Source organism: Schistocerca cancellata, chromosome 12, assembly GCF_023864275.1.
Source record: "Schistocerca cancellata isolate TAMUIC-IGC-003103 chromosome 12, iqSchCanc2.1, whole genome shotgun sequence".
Taxonomy (NCBI): domain Eukaryota; kingdom Metazoa; phylum Arthropoda; class Insecta; order Orthoptera; family Acrididae; genus Schistocerca; species Schistocerca cancellata.
The window spans coordinates 145,368,371-145,390,292 of record NC_064637.1 but is presented as its reverse complement, the minus strand read 5'-3'; the positions used below and the strand labels follow the sequence as shown (position 1 = coordinate 145,390,292).

General features: G+C 39.0%; 1 protein-coding gene across 1 annotated transcript in view; it reads left to right on the top strand.

Annotated features, from left to right (window-relative positions):
* Nucleotides 1-17,239, top strand: part of LOC126109813 (F-box/LRR-repeat protein 17-like) — an 89,665-nt gene extending 72,426 nt beyond the window's left edge. The window contains exons 8-9 of the mRNA XM_049914873.1: nucleotides 3,663-3,887; nucleotides 12,670-17,239. Of these exons, the coding sequence (XP_049770830.1) occupies nucleotides 3,663-3,887; nucleotides 12,670-12,910 (466 nt within the window). The 3' untranslated portion in view covers nucleotides 12,911-17,239. The remainder of the gene's footprint in view (nucleotides 1-3,662; nucleotides 3,888-12,669) is intronic.
* Nucleotides 17,240-21,922: the final 4,683 nt, after the last annotated feature.

Here is a 21,922-nt window from a genome sequence, read left to right as displayed (position 1 = left end):
AACATATACCGTACAGTTAAAAGGAAGTCACGCTTGATCAAGGTCCGCGCCACTTTCCATTTTTAACCAGACATAACGTCTGAGAAAAGAATATTATAATAATAATAATAATAATAATAATAATAATAATAATAATAATAACAAAGTACACTAAAACCTGGAAAATGTTGATTACATTTGTACCTGTGTCTGCTGTCTGCGTATGTGCTTCAGTGCAGTGTGGTGTGGCGGGAGGGTTCACGGTGATTTTGACCAGTAGAGACTATCTGGTCCTACATTTGTAACACAGCTGTCGTGTTTTGCTCGCGCTAGTTTGTGCTAAATGTCGTCCTTGGAAACGCAACAGCAAAATGTGCTGGCAGCCTCTCTCCTCTGAATCTGCTTGGTGTATTCATCTCTTGGTCTCCCTCTACGATTTTTACCCTCCACACTGCCCTACAATGCTAAATTTGGGATCCCTTGATGCCTCAGTACATGTCCTACCGACCGGTCCCTTCTTCTTGTCAAGTTGTGCCATAAACTCCTCTTCTCCCCAATTCTATTCAGTACCTCCTCATTAGTTATGTGATCTACCCATCTAATCCTCAGCATTCTTCTGTAGCACCACATTTCGAAAGCTTCTATTCTCTTCTTCTCCAAACTAATTATCGTCCACGTTTCTCTTCCATACAGGGCTACACTCCATACAAATACTTTCAGAAACGACTTCCTGACACTTAAATCTATACTCGATGTTAACAAATTTCTCTGCTTCAGAAATGCTTTCCTTGCCATTGCCAGTCTACATTTTATATCCTCTCTACTTGGACCATCATCAGTTATTTTGCTCCCCAAATAGCAAAACTCCTTTACTACTTTGTCTCATGTCCTAATCAAATTCCCTCAGCATCACCCAACTTAATTCGACAACATTCCATTATCCTCATTTTGCTTTTGTTGATGTTCATCTTCTATCCTCCTTTCAAGACACTGTCCATTCCATTCAACTGCTCTTCCAAGTGCTTTGCTGGCTCTGACAGAATTACAATGTCATCGGCGGACCTCAAAGTTTTTATTTCTTCTCCGTGGATTTTAATACCTACTCCAAACTTTTCTCTTCTTTCCTTTACTGCTTGCTCAGTATACAGATTGAATAACATCGGGGAGAGGCTACAACCCTGTCTCACTCCCTTCCCAACCACTGCTTCCCTTTCATGTCCCTCGACTTTTATAACTGCCATCTGGTTTCTGTACAAATTGTAAATAGGCTTTTGCTCCCTGTATTTTACCCCTGCCACCTTTAGAATTTGAAAGATAGTCTTCAGTCAACATTGTCAAAAGCTTTCGCTAAGGTTACAAATCCTAGAAACGTAGGTTTGCCTTTCCGTAATCTTTCTTCTAAAACAAGAAGAGGAGAATGCTGAGGAGTGAAGTGTGTTCATTGCACGACAATGCCCACCTTCACACGGCCTTAGCCACCGAGGCTGTCTTGGACTTATTTGATTGAGATGTTTTGAACCACCCCCATATTCCACTGACTTGGCACTTTCAGATTATCACCTTTTCACCTCTGTGAAAGCACGCGAGTGGAATTAAATTTTGAACTGACCAGCAGCAGGTGCAGAAAGATGCTCTGAGGTAGGGTAAGGAGCTGGCGCGAGAGTTCTTCAAGGAGGGAGTAAAGAAGCTTGTGCCGTGGCTCACCACGTGCATTGAACAGGATGATGATTATGTGGAAAAGTAGTCAACTGATGTATTAACAATATTCTGTAATTTTTTTCAAATACACTATTTACTAAAAAATAAACCTTAGTACATTTAAATGTGCCTCGTATGTGAGAGAACTTCTGTAAGATTCGGAAGCCAGGAGAATATGTATTGGCAGGAGTAAAGCTGTGAGGTTGAGTCATGAGTAGTACTCGGGTAGCTCAGTCGGTAGAGCATTAGTTGCAGAAGGCAATGTTCACAGTTTTGTGGCCCGGTCTGGCACAAACTTTTAATCTGCCAGGAAGTTTCAGGTGTTTAAATGTTTGATTTAGTCGTTGCTGCATCATTTTCGTTGTGGAATAGAGGGCAGTGATGTGCGATACATCTCCGGTACTGTTTCATTGACTTTTACATTTACTTTTTTATTTTTAATGTTGTATTGAATACAGCTTTAACTTTTCTTATAGTAAGAGAGTTGTTTACTTACAGTATTCATTCTTTCCCACCGTGCTATCGAGGGCTTGCAAATTGAGAATTATATTCAGATATTTAGGCTGTTTATATGTGTAGCATAACTTTTTCTTCAAATTGAGACACAGTTGTTTCCTTGCTTCAGAACCTTCCATTTTGTGTAAGGTATTGTTATTGTGGTTGTGCGCACTACACACTCACGACTGTTAGAGTGGTGTAATTGAGTTGGAAATTTGTGTCAGTTGGGGATGAGACTTCAGGTGTGAAGGTCATACGTGTGTTTGCCGGTTCGCGTGACACTGTTCTTAGTAATTCAGTTTAATGGAAGTGAGACAGGGGCAAGTTAAATTACATGTAGTGACCAGCATTTCTACGTCAAAATCAAATTCGTGTGTGGAAAGAACCCAATGGGAATTTACAAGACTTCCCTGCTTTTTACTGTGAAGGTCAGGTAAGCACCAAAAAGTGGAAGGCTGTCAACTGCAACAGACTACATTTCTCAAGTTATTACTAATGATGTTTTGAGAGAGGAGTGATGAAAAACGTGAGGAAATTGCATATGAGGCCAATGTCTATCAATTCAGCATACAGAAATCAAAATTTGAAAATTAAAAGATGAGAGAAGTTGCGGCCAAATGGGTTCCGCATGACCTGAGTGAAGAGCAGAAAGCTGGTCACAAAAGCATAGCAGAAGAATTGATTCGGTGGTATCGAACAGAACAGTTTCTGGCAAGGATAGTTGCACCTGATGAAATGTGGATATGAGCTTTTGAGCTGGAACTGACATTTCAATCGTCACAATGTAAAAGTTTTAAGTTTAAGTACCCGAAAAAATTCTGCCGCCAACACTGAAAGGTGAATTGATGACGATCTTTGTGTATGACACGGACAGAGTCATAGCTACAGATAGAGTGCTCCAGAGGATGTCTGTAACTGGCACATACTACAAACTGTTTCTGTAAAATGTTTTGCACCTGAGAATTCGTCAGAGAAGACCTGACGTACTTGCAGCTGATTTCCTCATTTAGCACAATAATGCAACACCACATATTACCGTACCAGTGTGAGAAACATTTTACAAATATGGACGGGTCTACTTCCTCAGCTGCCTTACCAGACTTTGGCTTGTTTCCCAAACTGAAGGAACAATTCTGTTGAAAACATTTCGATACATCGAAGAAGCTTCCAGTGAGGTGACCCAAGCGATCAGACAGCCCGACAGTGAAGATGCCCTATCTGGAATACAGAAGTTGCCAAAATGTTGGGAAGCTGCCATAAGCAGGAACAGAGAGTATATTGAAGGCCTGTGATGGTATTTTGTAAAGTAAATTATTTTCTTTAGTTCTATGTTACAGTGTGCAGAACTTTCGAAATGCCCCTCTTAGATTGGAGTTGAGCTGTGTAAGACATTCTCTCGTAGTTGGTGATAAATTTTTTATTTTCATCAAAGTTGCTCCGTTTCACAGATGACGATTGAAATTAACATTTTCCTCTTTTTATTCCAGACTGAACGTGTCAGCTTGCAAAGGTCTCGGCGGAGCCCTGATCCCCTGCCTCGCCAGACTACCACAACTTCACACGTTGATCATGGAAGAATTAGAGTTTCCAGTGCTGCAGCCAGGACTGAACAGTATCCTCGAACTATCCGGTGTGCGCAGCCTGACACTCGACAGTTCCCTTGTTACTGGAGTGCCATTTGATAGGTTTCCGGGAAAGCTTGTCAGCCTCCGGTAAGGAAAGATCTACACTTAGGTAAAAACTCGGCAGTTCACATTTAGCACTTCCAAAATTTCTTGTTCACTCGACAAACTTGACTTATTTGAAGCAGAATTACAGCAAACTGCAAAACCTAACGAGCAGAAGTACAAAATTATGACGGAGCAATCGTATTGCCTCAATCATTTGTGAAGCAGCTGCTATGCTTCCTAATATTGTGTCCACAGGATGCCTCTTTCCTTTTGAGCAGTCACAGATGCGTAGGAGTAAAAGGGCATCCACTAAATTTGTGTGAAGAGTACGTGTACCTGTGGGTGTTATCATTTCCACACATCACCCTACTGTACGAGCCTTCTGCTAATGCTCACCTTCTTTGCTGAGGAGGTTGCGCTGCATTGATTGTGATGAAAAGGCAACAATAAAAAATGTAAAAGTGACAGTGTGTAAAGAATTATCTAAATAACAGGTGTGAGAAATACAAAGTGATGACAATGTTTTGTTGGCAAATTCAGGAGGCGGCCACAGCGAGATTTTAGATATTCTGCACGGGAACGTGCAGTGATAAGGCTTGCGATAACATTTTGTTAGCTACTAACCTGTGACTTTTATACCAGTTTGAACCATTTATTTCACACTTCAAAATAAAACGTGTCAGTGATTACTTCTGAAACTGTGAAGTACTTTAGGGTGGTTCATAGTCGTTATGTGAAGATCAGTTAACTTCCAGTGCGTCATCTGTACTTTATTTTATAAAAAATTATTTTTACACAACTTTAATATTGAAAGATTATATTTAATGTAGGTAAGCATAACTAGGACTTGACAAATTTGGGAATCTCAAGACTAAATTACACTAGAACAGAACTTATGTTTTCCAATTTTGTATTTTTTGTGTCATTAGTGCTCAGTTGTGTTTTTAGTAGTTTGTTGGGGAGCAACACATGCCCCATCTCTCCTTTCAGATGTGCTATTATGGCATCAAACCAGTCTCAGGACTGAAGACCACAACAACAACAACATTATGTCACCATAGCAGTAACATTCGTCCACGGTTTTCACATACACTGTTCATAAATTTTGATTTATTTATCTGTTTTCCTACTTCATAACTTGCAGTGCTATATCTTATTCTTTACAGTAATATGAAGGAGACTTTATCTAATACTTGATGCTCAAGGCAACGCATCTCAAATTTTTATTCAGATAATCTTTAGAAGCGGCATTTCACACGACTTTCCTGTGTCTGTAATTGTCTATAAAGTTATGTGTAGTGTCACCGTATCTCGACCGCACTCCACGGCTTTGGATTCGGGAGCATTTTGCTGATCACAGCTCCCTGTTTTGTGTTACACTTTTCCCTACAGCTATCAATGTACTTACGGAATGTACGGGTCTGGTGGCTACCCCCACTCCCTACGGTGACAAGTTTGACCTTGGCCAAGACACTTGTCTATAGCTTCTGTTGTGTTGGCAAAAGAGCCAACACCGTGTTACTAGAGGAGGCCGAAATGCACGCGTTTTAGCTCACGCAGGCTGGCGTGAGGAGGGAAGAACTGTACTGACGTGAGGTCTGGAACATGACAAGGAATTAGAATTCAGAAAGCGGACGTAATTAGTTTGATACTTAACTTTAATCCATTAATGATGAACATCGCTCTTGATGGTACATGATTCACAATATTGTCTGTTCAGAATTCATTCTAATTATTGAATATGAAGCCTTGCTAGGTTGTATAACTTTTTAGCTTCTTGCATTACTTTTGTCGATTGTACAATGAGATTTACAGTACCTTCTAAATCTATCTGATTGTGGTGTTTTATATACTGTAGTTCTTTAGGTAGCACTATATCTGACCCCCCATGAACCATGGACCTTGCCGTTGGTGGGGAGGCTTGCATGCCTCAACGATACAGATAGCCGTACCGTAGGTGCAACCACAATGGAGGGGTATCTGTTGAGAGGCGAGACAAACGTGTGGTTCCTGAAGAGGGGGCAGCAGCCTTTTCAGTAGTTGCAAGGGCAACAGTCTGGATGATTGACGGATCTGGCCTTGTAACACTAACCAAAATGGCCTTGCTGTTCTGGTACTGCGAAAGGCTGAAAGCAAGGGGAAACTACAGCCGTAATTTTTCCCGAGGGCATGCAGCTTTACTGTATGGTTAAATGATGATGGCGTCCTCTTGGCTAAAATATTCTGGAGGTAAAATAGTCCCCCATTCGGATCTCTGGGAGGGGACTACTCAGGAGGACATCGTTATCAGGAGAAAGAAAACTGACGTTCTATGGATCGGAGCGTGGAATGTCAGATCCCTTAATCGGGCAGGTAGGTTAGAAAATTCAAAAAGGGAAATGGATACGATAAAGTTAGATTTAGTGGGAATTAGTCAAGTTCGGTGGCAGGAGGAACAGGACTTTTGGTCAGGTGAATACAGGGTTATAAATACAAAGTCAAATAGGGGTAATGCAAGAGTAGGTTTAATAATGAATAAAAAAAATGGGAGTACGGGTAAGCTACTACAAACAGCACAGTGAACGCTTTATTGAGGCTAAGATAGACACGAAGCCCACACCTGCTACAGTAGTACAGATGACGAAGAAATTGATGAAATGTATGATGAGATAAAAGAAATTATTCAGGTAGTGAAGGGAGACAAGAATTTAATAGTCATGGGTGACTGGAATTCGAGAGTAGGAAAAGGGAGAGAAGGAACATAGTACGTGAATATGGACTGGGGCCAAGAAATGAAAGAGGAAGCCGCCTGGTAGAATTTTGTGCAGAGCATAACTTAATCATAGCTAACACTTCGTTCAAGAATCATGAAAGAAGGTTATATACATGGAAGAACCCTGGAGATACTAGAAGATATCAGATAGATTATATAATGGTAAGACAGAGATTTAGGAACCAGGTTTTAAATTGCAAGACTTTTCCAGGGGCAGATGTGGACTCTGACCACAGTCTATTGGTTAAGAACTTTAGATTAAAACTGAAGAAACTGTAAAAAGGTGGGATAAACTGAAAGAACCAGCTGTCCTGGGCTTACACTTCAGAAAATAATGCCGTCCCGCACACTGCGAGAGTTTCCACTGCTCGTCTTCTCGAATGCCACACCCTACATCAGCCGATGAGGTTGCTGGATCTCTCTCCAATTGAGAAAGTTTGGAGCATTATGGGCTGGGCCCTCCCACTAGCTCAGGTGTCTGATGACTTAACGTGCCAATTGGACCGAATTCCTCAGGAGGGCATCAGACAACAACTCTGTCAATCAGTGCCGAGGCAAAGGCTAGAGATTGGCCGATGCAGTATTGACTTGCTCAATTTGTGAATCCTTTTCTCTTGAATGAATTGTCCAATTTATCTGAAATTGTGATCATTTGTTTGTCTGTACGTGTTCATCACATCTACAGATTTCCATCCCATTTAGAAAATTTGTTCGTGGTGCATCATTTTGTTGTTTTAGTGTAAATCTCTTTAATTTTCCAACAATTTGTTCATTTGTCTCATTTCTAATGAATAGGTAATACTGAAGCAATGTTTTATGAAAGCAGACAGACATTTCACAATACAGCGTTATTTTCATAATTAAATAATTTTTTATAAGATTTTGCTGTTAGCAAATTTTTCAGATTTCATGTTTGTAATTGGTCTTTACGGTCACAGAAACCATAGTTAATGATTTTGGTTGACTGTTATTGATTTTCTGTACGTGTAAAAATGTAATAGAGATATGATGTAACTTAGCATTGTCAAATATCCTAATTGGAGCCTTGCCCATGTTTGCCATATGTTAATAAAGGTAGCATTATAATCTCTACATCAGAGAGAGAGAGAGAGAGAGAGAGAGAGAGAGAGAGAGAGAGAGAGAGAGAACGGAAAATTAAAGAGAGATTTCCACATAGCAACTCTGCCCAAAGACCCTCTGATTACTTTTCTGTACTCCTCCACTGCCTGGAAACGACAGGAATATAAATGTGGCTCATACCTTGCCCAACCTGTACCAAAAATGCTGCCACCTCCCGCCCCCCCCCCCCCCCCACCAAACTTTTGACCATCTGGCACTCCTGCGTCTACCACTCATTTCTGGCTAAGCCCTGTATATACCATAAATTTGGCATCATCAATGACGCGAAGGCACAATTCTCTTGTCAGTTGGTAAATAACTTGCCCACAAAAGGCAAAGGTTTGATGTCTTGACCTGGCACATTTTTTTAACCCCAAATCTAGTCCACAGGCAGATCTCCCAGGCCATATCCACATGTCTTTGCCTCCAGCCAACCCACTAACCATTCCGAACTAGAAAAACTTAACTCTGTCATCTGCCAGATCTTAAACAGCCTTTTTTTTGTGCTGTGAAGTGAAAACTTCCTTCCCTGAATTCTCTTCACTTTGCTGATCTTGCATTCCGCCACACACTCAAACCACAAAGTCTGTGTTTGTACCACACCTATTTCCAACTCCTTGTCACAGGGATTGTATTGCTGTGAATGACCCAAAAATGTGAGACGTAAGATTATCAGCCCAACTGAAAGAGTGTGTTATAAGTCGTCTTCTTTCATTGTCCGATTAATGATTGATTGATTTGATTGCTGTGAGTAAATTTCAGATAATTTTTCATAACATAATTAAAGTATATTTTCAAGACTTTAGCATTGTGTGCAGCTCTTATTTTCAAAATGAAAACATTAAGAGTTATTACACTTGCAGTAATAAATAAATAAATAAATAAATAAATACAGGAAAACCAGAGAATACATATATGAATTGGAGAAGTATGTTACTTTGTTTAACTGTGTGCTGTTTAGTTTTCCACTAGCCTAAATGATGGATTCTGTTTCATATAGTGCAGATTTGGATGTGCAATTTTATCTGTGGGGTGCAGCCAGGAATTTTCTAGAGACTCAGTTGTTTTAATTGAAGTACTTCTTTACTTAAGATGTTATTTTAGTAAAATAGAAAAATTGGGGGCTACAGTAGTATGACATCAGATTTATGAAAGGATGACATTTGTGGGAGGATCAAACACTGGAATGCAGAAGACAATAATTATTTTGAATAAGGGTAATTTTTGAAATACGTATATTTCAGAAGAGATAAGATGTTCATTAGAAAGAAGGGAATAAGGACTTTCAGATAGGCCGGTCAATCATAAAACATGATTATTATAGTGTTACCAGAATGAAAAATGCACCCATCATAGCACAAGGAAACGTGAATACTGTATTTACTCGAATCTAAGCCGCACTTTTTTTCCAGTTTTTGTAATCCAAAAATCCGCCTGCGGCATAGAATCGAGTGTAAAGCAAGCGGAAGTTCTGAAAAATGTTGGTAGGTGCCGCCACAACTAACTTCTGCCGTCGAATATATGTAGCACTACACAGGCATGCTTTTCAGGCACAAAGATAAATACTGGCGCCAAAACTTCGGCGTCAGTAAATACATTTAAAGAAAAAGGTGGAAGACGAGCTTTTTTCTCCGCCCCGAGTTTCGACCACTGCATTTTCATACATTATCCAACGAAGTAAATACAAATTCCGTATTGTTCATCTTCGAATGTAACAGCATTTCAATGGGCTACGAAAATCCGACTGGCAAGACTGGGGTGTTTGTCAATATGGCCAACTCTACGTTCTGAATTTTTTCCTACCTGTGAGAAGAGATGGTTGCTAATAGGAACTTTTATGAATTGTGAATCACATGCAGTATTCTCTTCACCATTAGAATAATACGAATATAAACATTTTGCCATGTATTCTTTCGTATTTGCTGCTATCTCATTTAAATCCTGTCTGCCTAATAACCTATGAAACTAGTGTGAGACAACAGCAAATGCGGAAGAATATACAAATCGTGTCATGTTTATATTCATATTATTCTTATGCCTGATAGTGATACGATCAGAAATGAAGCACGGCAATTGACTAGATTTTTAAATCTAAGATGACTAATTTCTGTGCAGAATGTAATGTACAAAAGAGGCGTCTGCAAAGATTTTCAAACGGAGAAAAAGTTTCGCTGAACTCTCGTGCAGAACATCTATCATACACAGTCTATTATTTGGTTCTTGTTGATCATTATCAAAGAAAGCAGCAGTGTAAGTAACAACAAATAGCAGTCTATTGCCATTGTTTCGCCAATGAGACAATTCCTCCCTTTTTTTTTTTTATTGTAAGTGGTGGTACAAAAGCAAGCCATGCTGTGAGCGGCGACAGGTAGTAAACACTCATTATCAGAATGCGACAAACAATGCATGACACAGTAAAATAATGCATATTCAGCTTAGAGTGACGTAAACACCTATAACAAAGAGAACGGCACTTATCCGATCAAAGCAAAATAAGCAACAGATTCAAATCAGATGAAGCACGTGAAAAAGGAAGGGTATCCGTACAAATACAGATGGAGCACCTGACGCATAGCAGTGGCTACCTGGTAAAGCTTAACTGTTAAGCTAACGATTCGAACCAAACTACTGTAGCTGTATCGTCATTCATTCAACCTAAATTGTGTCTCATATTACAATAGACCAACTTTGTTTCGATTTGGAGGTGCGGCCTAAAACTTTTCTTTCCCGTAGAATTTCGAGTCTCAAATTTTAGGTGCGGCTTAGATTCGGGAAATTTTTTTTCCTTGATTTCGAGTCTCATTTTTCAGGTGCGGCTTCGATTCGAGTCAATACGGTATGTTCAGGACAGAGTTACAGATGTAAAAGAAGGGAAATAGCTATTTGACTTAACTAGCAACTTAAAGATATTTAAATTGAAACACCTTGACATATTCATGCTTTTTTACTTGTTGGTATTAGTACCCATGTCATGTAATGTAATTCATTTTGTCAAGTAAAGAAACACAATACATGTCACTTTGTATGACACAACATATGTCATCATCTTATCTAACGTGGCATTCGTCATGTTGTGCAGTATGACACAATGTGTGATTAAAGTTTAGGATGCATGCACATCCTCCTCTGGGATATTTCCTATTATAAATGTACCTCGACTGTCAGATCCTTCCTGCTGTGGGCGCATCCCACTCTAGACTCACATAAATTTGTGTGTATTTGTTTTTACTCCCCTTACCGTACAGGGGGCGGGTTTGGGGGCATATGGTCCCCTTGGGGGAAAAAAAATCAACACCCCACCCATCCAGAAGCCTAAAAATCATTTTAGTATTCTCCCCAGAAACAAATCAACCCCCAGAAAAATGTTTTTAGCTATTATGTGTAAGCTCTTCAGCCATACCATATTATATATTGTTTACTGTGGCTGGCGAATCTTAAGGTTTTGGGCTGGCGAATCTTATGGTTTTGGACACAGAATGAGGGACTTTAGCCTATAAATTGCAAGATGCAGATGTGCCAACACCTTGCAGGTGCGAGAGCTCACTGCACTGGGGAAACTGGGTTAACTCATAAAAAAGTATGAATACGTAAACAGTATTTGGGGGAGAAAAGGAAACTCCGCATTGAAATATCAACAATATAAGGAAAAGGATAGACTGGTATTCACAGTAAAAATGACACCTTGAGTTGCAAACACACAACAAAAAGACTGTTACGCATTTTAGATTTGAGCCAGGGCATTTTTCAGAAAAGAGAATGCGTGCGCACACGGGCGAGCACACCTCCCGTGCACGTGACTGCCATCTGTACCAGCTCGGACCAGAATGCCAGAAATGGCAGTCGTATGCACGAGGTGTGCTTGCCTGTGTGGGTGAATGTGTGTGCATTCTTTTTTCTGAAGAAGGCTCTGGCCAAAACCTAAATGTGTAACAGTAATTTCGTTGTGTCTGTTTGTAACTCAGTGTGTCATCTTTATGGTGAGTAGCAACATATCCTTTCCCTTATATTGTTATTTAGATTTAAATGTCTTTCGAGCTGCCAGGTAGATCGAGAAGCTAGTTCCCTTTTTTACGTCCCTAACTCTGTCCAGTACATACTCACCTTTTTTTGTGCTAAGATAGCAGTTTTCATTCTCGTTCCCAACTTTTACTGTACCAGAATTTTGACATCAGACTGCCACAGCTTGGCAACAGATGTAGATTTTTGTTGACTAATCAGGAATAGGTTTTTTTACTGTCTTCAGTACCACGCTGCTCGAATTGGGGATCGTAAGTCTGGCTCCCCTACACTTACCTGCCTGGTATGGATGAACATGTCCAGTATAGCCTACTGTGTCCTCAGAGCATACTAGCCTCACCACCAGAAGGTCACATGCTTGCAAGAGGTTTTTTGTTTTATATTTTAATTTTTTCATATTTTTTATCTTTTATAATTTTTGTTATTGTGTTGTGTTTTTGTATATTTTTTCTTTAAATTTTGTTTAATTTTTTATTTTATTTATTAATATACACATGAAGCTGTATGCTCAAACATATTAAAATAACCATAAATATGACACCAAATTAATTATTAAATACCGTGTCAAATTTACAATAATAATGTATGTAAATATTTTATATTACATAAATATACTTACCAGAAATCCTTCTGACCTCAGTCTCTGCTACGAGTAACACAACACTATGCTCCATTGCACAGATCTCTGCCAAGTCTCGAAACTGATATTTCACTTAGGGTTGCATATTTTGCAACCTTTAATTGTCATTCCCTATGTACCGTATTTCTCTATTATTTGTTACCTTCTTTCTGATTGTTTTCTAATCTTTTTTTTTATGTAAATATGAGCCTGCATGTACACAGTTGAAATATCTCAGCAGTACTGCCATAAACTTCTCTGTAGAGATACTTCAGTGTGACTGTCCAGTAACAGCTCTGTTTCCATCCTCACCACAGGGTGTTGAGTGTCCAGTGGTGCAGAGGCGACCCTACGGCCACAGACGGGCTGGTCGAGCAGATGCCCGGACTCGAACTCCACGGCTACATCGAAGTGGAGGAACCGGATGCAGACGAGGAGTTTCACGAGAGCGATGCGGAAGGTGCAGAGGAAGAAAATGGAGAGAATGCGGAGCTCGACGATGCGGAAGGTGCAGAGGAAGAAAATGGAGAGAATGCGGAGCTCGACGATGCGGACTGAAGTGTGGGATGACAGTTCGGGGAGTGGTGAGGAGTGATGGTGGTAGTAACAGTGATACTGAGAGTGATAATATTTTTCGAAGTGATAGCAGTATAGCTATTATCTTCCTAGGGGACGTACAAAAGTGACGTGTCCACCTCCGTAGCAGAGTGGTCGGCGTCACCGAATGCTGTGCTAGGGGTCCAGTTGTGATTCCCGGTTGCTTTGGAAATTTTCTACGCTCGGGGACTGGGTGTCGTGCCACCTTCGCCGTCGTCAACACGCGAGTCGCCAAGGTGGCGTAAAATAAAAAGATCTGCACACGACAGACGAAATAGATGAAAGGACACTCTCTGCCAGAATATTCTGTACGCACAATTCATTTCGTAAAAGTGATTTGATGTTTATAGGGAATAATGATTCACAATATTGGTTGCATCTAAGCTGTAACTGTGTAACTGGGCCAAAATTTTATACTTCACAGAAGTAGTTATTGGCCCTTGCATTAGGGAGGTCTACCAAGTGCTTTCTAATGCTGTGAAACCAAAGATATTTATTTATTTTTGTAACATTGTTTATTTGTTGGATTTTCTGTAATACCATGTTAACAGGGGCAGAAAGTATTTTGAAGTAAGGTAATTGCAGATCATTTTGAAAATGTTTTGGTGGAACCAAACCACATATAATAATATTATTTGAATTCCTGTTGTGAAGACAATGGATCTGCAATGCCCATTTGTAAATTCTGATGAGCTAGCAATTCTTCACCCTTTTGCTGCTGTGGGTGTGTATAAAAGTCGTACTGTGCTGTTCCCGAGGTGTTGTGGACGTGCATGCGTGCACCACTAGGATTTTTTCTACAGTGCTACAGACATCTGAATGTGTCTTGAGCCACTGACCTCTCACTGCTGCAGACCAGTTATAAAATAGTTTCGAGTATTTATCATACAACATAATATATATGCCTTATTGTGTGCTATTGTGTGCAAAATCTTGAATCATTTATGAGATATGATGATTCTTATGACCACATGATATGCAACGACATGAACGAGTACATTGTGCGTGACCGTCCTCTAGATATAACTCGAGAATGCAATGAGATAGTTTTCTGTTGTCAGTTTTAAATAAATTTCACTCAGTGCAATGTATGAGGTAAAATCAAACACACTAAGTTTATGCAATGCATTTCTAGCTCTGCAAAATCTAAAAATTTTGCTCAATGTTTTGCTTAAAAGCCTGCAAGTCCCCACAGATGGAACTGGGTGCATTGTGCTGGACTCTCCATCACATATAAAACCCAATAACTCGTGGATGAAATGAGATACCTTTCTGCCCTCAAATTTCAATATCTTATCTACATTTTGTGTTCTGCGTACAGTTGATTGTAACTCGTATATCACAAACTTTACACAATGAATTTTTACTTCTGCAAACTCTTTAAAATTTTGTGCGATGTTTTACTTAATTAGATGCGGTGCAGTAAGTATGATGGATAGAGAAAATAAATTAAGTTGTTTTTTGAGTGAAGGTATCAGACTGTACGATATGCAAAAATCAATAGTTTTGACCTAATAGTTTGCAAAACATTGCACAGTAAGTATTTTAATGTTGGTCCCTTAGCAAAGGCACAAGTATTTGGCAAGCAATGCAGCTGTAACAAAAGCTACCTCAGCAGGGAATACAAAGAGTACGACTGTAGCAACAGAAGGGTTAGGTAGCAGTGACTGAATTAGTGTGTACGTTCAATGGGGAGCAACTGTCAACGCTTTGTGTTATTTGCTGTCAAGAAATACTGCCTTACTAAAGGATTTCATTGTCAGCATCGTGTTTTGTCGTATGATTTTTATGGTCTCCCAATTTCTTTTATTTTATATGCAGAGCACCAGTGCTAAACAAGAAAATTCTAGTGAAATGTGGATGCAGATGTCACACTACTGTTGTACACATGAAATGGATGAGAAAATTCTACCATTGGTGGTGCTCTAACTGAATGGAATATGTATTTGTAAGGAAAAACACATCTGGGTAGTTGCAGATGCAGTATTAGTATTAACCCTTAACTCGTGAGCTGCATGCTTTCAGACCACCTGAAAATTTTTGAACGAGCCCTCAGCGGTCAGTTCTGGTGGACTGTGTCTACAGGGTGTTTTGATGAGTCACTCACTATTTTAAACATTTATTATTTCTTTATTTATGAACCAATTTTCTTATAACTACTTTGTTACAGTACTGAATGTCAATTTTGCAGACGTTCATTTATACCTATGGAGTGAAATTTTCTGTGCAGGTTTAAACCCTGAAATTTACTTTCACTTGAAAATGTGCCCGATAGAGAGATAATGTAATTTTTCAGGACATCAAATTCAGTGCTGTAACAGTTTGTGTACCGTTTTAAAAAATGCACAGAGGTATGTGATTTTGTATGATAAAAAGTAAAATACTGTAGGCATTCTTTAGTACAATGCAATCGACAAGAAGTATTTGAACAAAACACAAATAATTGTAAAACGAATTGTTATATGACTTAAATTTAAATTTTCAAATGATTTGCACCTTAAATCATAGGTTAAACTATGGCGTCCCAAAGAACCCACCTTGTAGTATACGTTACAGAAAAGTCACCTCGTGAGTTAGGGATTAATTTTAACAATCACTGTAACAGCAGCTGCTGACAAACAAACATTGAAAATTTGATTTTTTTTTTCTGGACATGTTAGCACACTTCAATTCAGTCAGAGTTATAATGTTTCATTAATTGTATTTGGAAAATGCTTTTTAGAAGTGTGTGTACTATTCTGCTGTAGAACACATCACAATGCATGCCCGACTTGTGCACTCTCTTCTCAGTTGTGGTCAGTACTTCAAAATTTGATGTGTTTGGTTATGAGTAAATCACATTAAGATTGTAAACTGAAGCTGGTGCTAGACACCACACTGAATTTTCCTGGATATCCAAACTCTTACAGCAGTTGCTTGTAACTTTTGTGTATTTTGCTCAGTGAACATGTAATTATTACTTCTCTGATAGTATGGCACCATCTTTATTGTCACAGTTCTGTCAGTTTAAAAGAAAAGGAAAACAGTAGCCACAGTAGTGCGTGCAATGTATTTTGTATCCTCTGCTTAGTTTTTCTAGAATTGAGGTTATTTGTATTCAGTTAGCTGGTGTTGCCCTAGCATTCACTGTCACGCCAAAATACTGTCAGTCCAGCAAAAGATAAAGTTGTCATTAAAAAAACAAAATTTAGTCATTAGCTGTAAAATGTCTTACTTTCTTGACAGTAATATGTGATTATCAAGAACAAGACAGTAAAAATACTTTTTAAAAAACCACTTGGTCTAGATACAACCTGGTGACAGTATGTGCAGTGTGTACTGATGTTTGTACATTTTATTTATTTATTTACTTATTTATAGCAAATTACTTGTTATTTATTGTCTACTGCACATGTCTTAAACTGTTTACAACAGTTATGCAGGTTCCTGTTCCTTCTCTCTGTTGTTTGTAACTTGTGATGTTCACCTCGGTGTTATAACTGAAGCTTTATATTGGCTGTGATTGTTGTAATATTAATGTGTTTAGCCTTTTTTCCATAAATGTTGCTCATCAGGTAGCCTGCTTTTATTGGATCCTTAAGTGGAATGATATTGAAAAGCCTGTCCAAATGCAAGCCAGAAGGTTGCAAATTTACCACAGTTAACGCTCCAGTCTAGTCCACAAACTAACCTCTGGTGCTGTGTCCTCTTCCATCTCCTATCAGCACAGCACCAAAAAACAAAAAAATCAGAAATAGCACTTGTTACATTTTTGTCAGTCCCAACAGAAGTCCTGTCGTCTCAATATAATGCTTTCCCATCATTAACAATTCTGCGTTACAATGTTTCCTGGATTTTAAGTTTTGTTTTCACGTTATTGTGACCTTTAACTTCGATTTTCGTACAAATTTCTGAAGAAGGAAAAGTCAGCCTTGGAACGAAGAAGAAAAAACAGAGTATATGCAGAGTTACTGATCACGTAATTTAGTGTCAGTGTGATAAGAGATTTTCTCTGTAGGCGTGTTTGGTCGTGGGCCACCTGTATTATATGTCTGCAGTGTTTGGGAGGGTGGGAAAGTATGTCGAGTCACTGTATTGATGATAATCACTATCTGATGATAGTGACTTTAGTAGCAAACTTCCTTCCGCTCATTGTGTTGTATTACAGCAGCAATAATTTAAGGTCACAATCATTGATACACATAAATGCCACGTTTGAAGACAGCTGTCTCTATAATGGGCTTTCGTGAATCGTTGTTACTTCTACATCTACTTCAACAAAAGCCCGTATTGAGCTAATGAGCGTCTCTCTTGCAGTCTTCCACTGGAGTTTATCTATCATCTCCGTAACGCTTTTGCGATTACTAAATGATCCTGTAACGAAGCACACTGCTCTCAGTTGGATCTTCTCTATTTCTTCTATCAACCCTATCTGGTACGGATACCACACTGCTGAGCAGTATTCAAGCAGCGGGCAAACAAGCGTACTGTAGCCTACTTCCTTTGTTTTCGGACTGCATTTCCTTAGGATTCTTTCAGTGACTCTCAGTCTGGCATCTGCTTTACCAACGATCAACTTTATATGATCATTCCATTTTAAATCACTCCTAATGCCTACTCCCAGATAATTTCTGGAATTAACTGCTTCCAGTTGCTGACCTGCTATATTGTAGATAAATGATATGGGACCTTTCTTTCTATGTATTCACAGCACATTACGTTTGTCTACATTGAGATTCAATTGCCATTCCCTGCACCATGCGTCAATTCGCTGCAGATCCTCCTGCATTTCAATACAATTTTCCATTGTTACAACCTCTCGGTACACCACAGCATCATCTGCAAAAAGCCTCAGTGAACTTCCGATGTCATCCACCAGGTCATTTATGTATATTGTGAATAGCAACGGTCCTATGACACTCCCCTGCGGCACACCTGAAATCACTCTTACTTCGGAAGACTTCTCTCCATTGAGAATAACATGCTGCGTCCTGTTATCTAGGAACTCCTCAATCCAATCACACAATTGGTCTGATAGTCCATATGCTCTTACTTTGTTCATTAAACGACTGTGGGGAACTGTATCGAACGCCTTGCGGAAGTCAAGAAACATGGCATCTACCTGTGAACCCGTGTCTATGGCCCTCTGAGTCTCGTGGACGAATAGCGCGAGCTGGGTTTCACATGACCGTCTTTTTCGAAACCCATGGTAGGACCTGATGTCAGACATAAAATTCCTCCACGAAATGCTTTGTGACACGATGACAATTTCCACCCTCTTTCTCACCCGAGATGCCTCGAGCCAAGTGACCTTGTTGGCAACGAGCTATAGGTTTCATGCCTATTGTTCTGTTTATGAAGACTGCCAGCAATAATGTTTTAACCAACATTGTATTTCAATTTTTATTTACAGTGGTTTTATAACAATTACCAATAAAAAGTCTCACATTAGAACACACATATCTTTATAATGTAGTTTTGCGAAGAACTTCTGCTTCTGTGTTTTACTTACACCATTGGACATGTTTGGAACAAAGGAGGAGGTGGGTGTGTGTGTGTGTGTGTGTGTGTGTGTGTGTGTGTGTGTGTGTGTGTGTGTGTGTGTGTGTGTTTTGTTCCAATTGTGTCCAATGGTGTAAATAAAACACGGAACCCGAAGTCTTTTGTGAAACTGCATTAAAAAGATATTAGTGTTCTATTGTGAGACTTTTTATTGACAGTAATTATAAAATTACAGTAAATAAAAACTGTAACTCAGAATTGGTTAAAACACTAAAGTTGGCAGTATCCATAAACAGAGAACAATAGGCACGAAATCTACAGCTTTCTGTGTTTTCTATGCTTTCCTGTACTTTGACACTATGCTGAATTTTACATGGTTTTGAGCCAGTCCTCTAAAAAGTGCAAAAACAAGACTGTACTGTATATACGTATGTTACTGTCACAGCCGCATTTTGAAGTTGAGCCCAAAAATGTAATAATCTCTTCCCATTACCTAGCCCACACACACACACACACACACACACACACACACCAGCATGGTAAAGACAGAGCAGTGAACAGTGAATGGCCTAAGTTTTGTTTTATATGCAAACTTAATTTAATATTTTGCTTCTGCGTATCTTGAAACAGTGTGTCAGAACTTTTTTCATTCTTTGTTCAAGTTCTACATACATTACATGAAGTAATAGGAATAAAAAACTGAAAATCTGTTATTTCAGAAACTGGTTATTTTGAGCAGTTTTAGCAGTCAGGTCAGACTGGCATGGAAAACAAAAACTGGCTATTTCAGAACTGCCATCCCTACTGAGTTGCCATTAACCTAACATCTATACCTTATTTTCTGCATTGTGTATATTAGAAATTTTAATTTATTTTTGTATTTATTAATACCAAAACGCGTCGAGCAGTCCTGATTTAGGTTTTCCGTGATTTCCCTAAATCGCTCCATGCAAATGCCGGGATGGTTCATTTGAATGGGCACGACAGACTTCCTTTCTCGTCCTTCCCTAATCCGATGAGACCGATGACCTCGTTGTCTGCTCTCCTCCCCCAAACAACCCAACCCAATACCTAAACGATTCTCCCAGGGGCAACTGCATTCCCGTCCTCCCCAGTCTTTCTTCTGTTTAGTTGGATTATTCCTTCCTCTTCTATTTCCTTAATCCTCAACATGGCTCTTTTACCACTGCTTTAATTTAATCTGACTCAGTGCTGATATATTATTTGTGAACTCCTACTCCTAATATCTTCACCCCACCGTATCCCTTCCTCATAACAAGGAGGGGACCCATTTAGCCTGCTGTTTGGATGATCTTGCAAACTTTCCTCTCAGCCCCCACTAACTGCTCATTCCTTCCACAAGGTACCTGCCCTGCACCCCCCCCCCCCCCACCTCTCCCCCACCACATGCAGTGATATGTATTCATATTGTCAGTTCTCGGAATTCTGCATCCTGAATGCAAGTACTGCTAAGTTCATTTCTCTCTCTCTCATTTTTATTTTTACAAATTTGTAGTGACATTAATCTGCATCTCTTTATAGTATGCTATTCTGTATGCAGAGGAAAGGCCCACATGAGGCAAGGTCATGTTACAGCAATGAACTGGTTAAGGCATACTATGTAGTGACTGAGATTGCTTTACCTTCGTTGCAGGTTGTTTGCCGTTGTTAATATTTAAATTGTGATTTACCTGTTGGTTAATTCAGTATACAGTACTATATTGTTATTGAAGTTTATTAAAATATATATTTTATTTATGGAAGAATATTTTCATATTTTTGAATTTAATTGTTATTGTTTACGCACTTTTTATAATACATATTTTCTTAAAAAGATGAGTTTATCTTCTCTTTTGTCCTCCTATCACAACCCATTTTGATCCCTGTTATTCCTCGCTGTGCTGAGATATACTTCCACTATTTAACAGAAACTGATAGTTACCTTATGCATTAGTAACGTAAGTTCTATTGAAGTTGAGATAAGCCACGATCTCTAACTGCAGACCATCTCCCCCTCCCTGCCCTCAGAAATTTTTGAGAAGAGCTCAATTATTAAGAGTACCAAACCACAATTTTGATAACCTTTCAACCCTCCGTTGCTCACGCAGATAACACTCGTCATCCTCAGGATTTCTGCCGCTTAATTTGTCTGACTGGTCTGGCCAGGTTCGCCACTTTGAGTACCTTTCCATCTTTGGCTTTCATTTACACAGGGTTCCACTGTTACTTAAACATTATTGTAGTTTGGAGGACACCGGTAATGAGCATGAGCACTGCTGCTACAATCTGAAACACAGTAAGTGTATGTTACTTTAATGTTTTCCTATATTCAGTCCAACTTTCATGTGCATAATTTTAGCTGTATTGGAACTAATTACAGTTAATTTGTTTTTTACCTAGGAAACTTACCTATGAAAAGTAAATATTCTGAATACTTTTAGTTTGTGGAATAAGTGTCAAAGGCTAAAAAAAAACAACAAAAAAAAAGCCCACAAGAAGAGTTTAGCAGATATCCTGATGTATGGCTGGAATGGTTTCGTGAGCTGAGTAATTAAGATCCTGACATATGAAAGTGATCATGGTTCAGGGGCAGAACAAAAAGAGTCATAAAATGGTGACTGTGAATTACAGAAACAGGTAATTCAAGAAGATACATTTCTTTTAGGAAAAGATGGAATAGCTAAGTGGAGGAAAAGTAAATATCCTTCTAATGTCAGAACAACATCTTGTACCATTATTACGCATTTATCAGGACCCAGAAATGAAGCCCATGTCACAAAGACAGAAATAAATATTACAAAGTTATTTTTGGATGAAAATATAATGCCCATCATTGCAACACTAATATGTACATCAGTGAAGTTCAGGTGACTTTTCTAGGGAAAGGAGTACTAAAAAAGCATGTTACAGAGATCAGAGTTTTCATTGCTTTGTAATATCTGAGAGGATTTCTGAGACATTTTATAGAAAGACATTATATGTATTCGCAGTTGTGATTAAGGACAACTGTCATTTCAATGGAATGATGACTGAAAATTTTTGCCAGACTGGGACTTGAATTCAGATTTCTCACTTATCGCAAGCAGTTGCCTTATCATTTGGCTACACGAACATGACACACAGCAAGACCCAACTTCCATATGTCATCAATCGTGTGTCTATATCCTGTACTTGTACATTCGGTACGTACATTCCCTTACAGGGGAGACATTTTACTTGAAAGTTGCTTGCCCAGTCTCAGTGAATAAATAAGACTATTCAGAAATACAATGCAAAGTTCCTTCAGAGACACATATATGCATGCCCGAAGGAACTTTGCATCGTAGTTCTGAATAACACGGGCACTGCAATATCATATTCTAGAAAGATTTTGTCAGAGTTGTGGGATAGTTCGTACCTTACTGTATGTAATGGGTTCTCTACAAAGACAGCAATATTTGATCTCAACTCTGGTTGAACTAGGCAAGAAAAATTATTCTTTTGGTTTTTTTC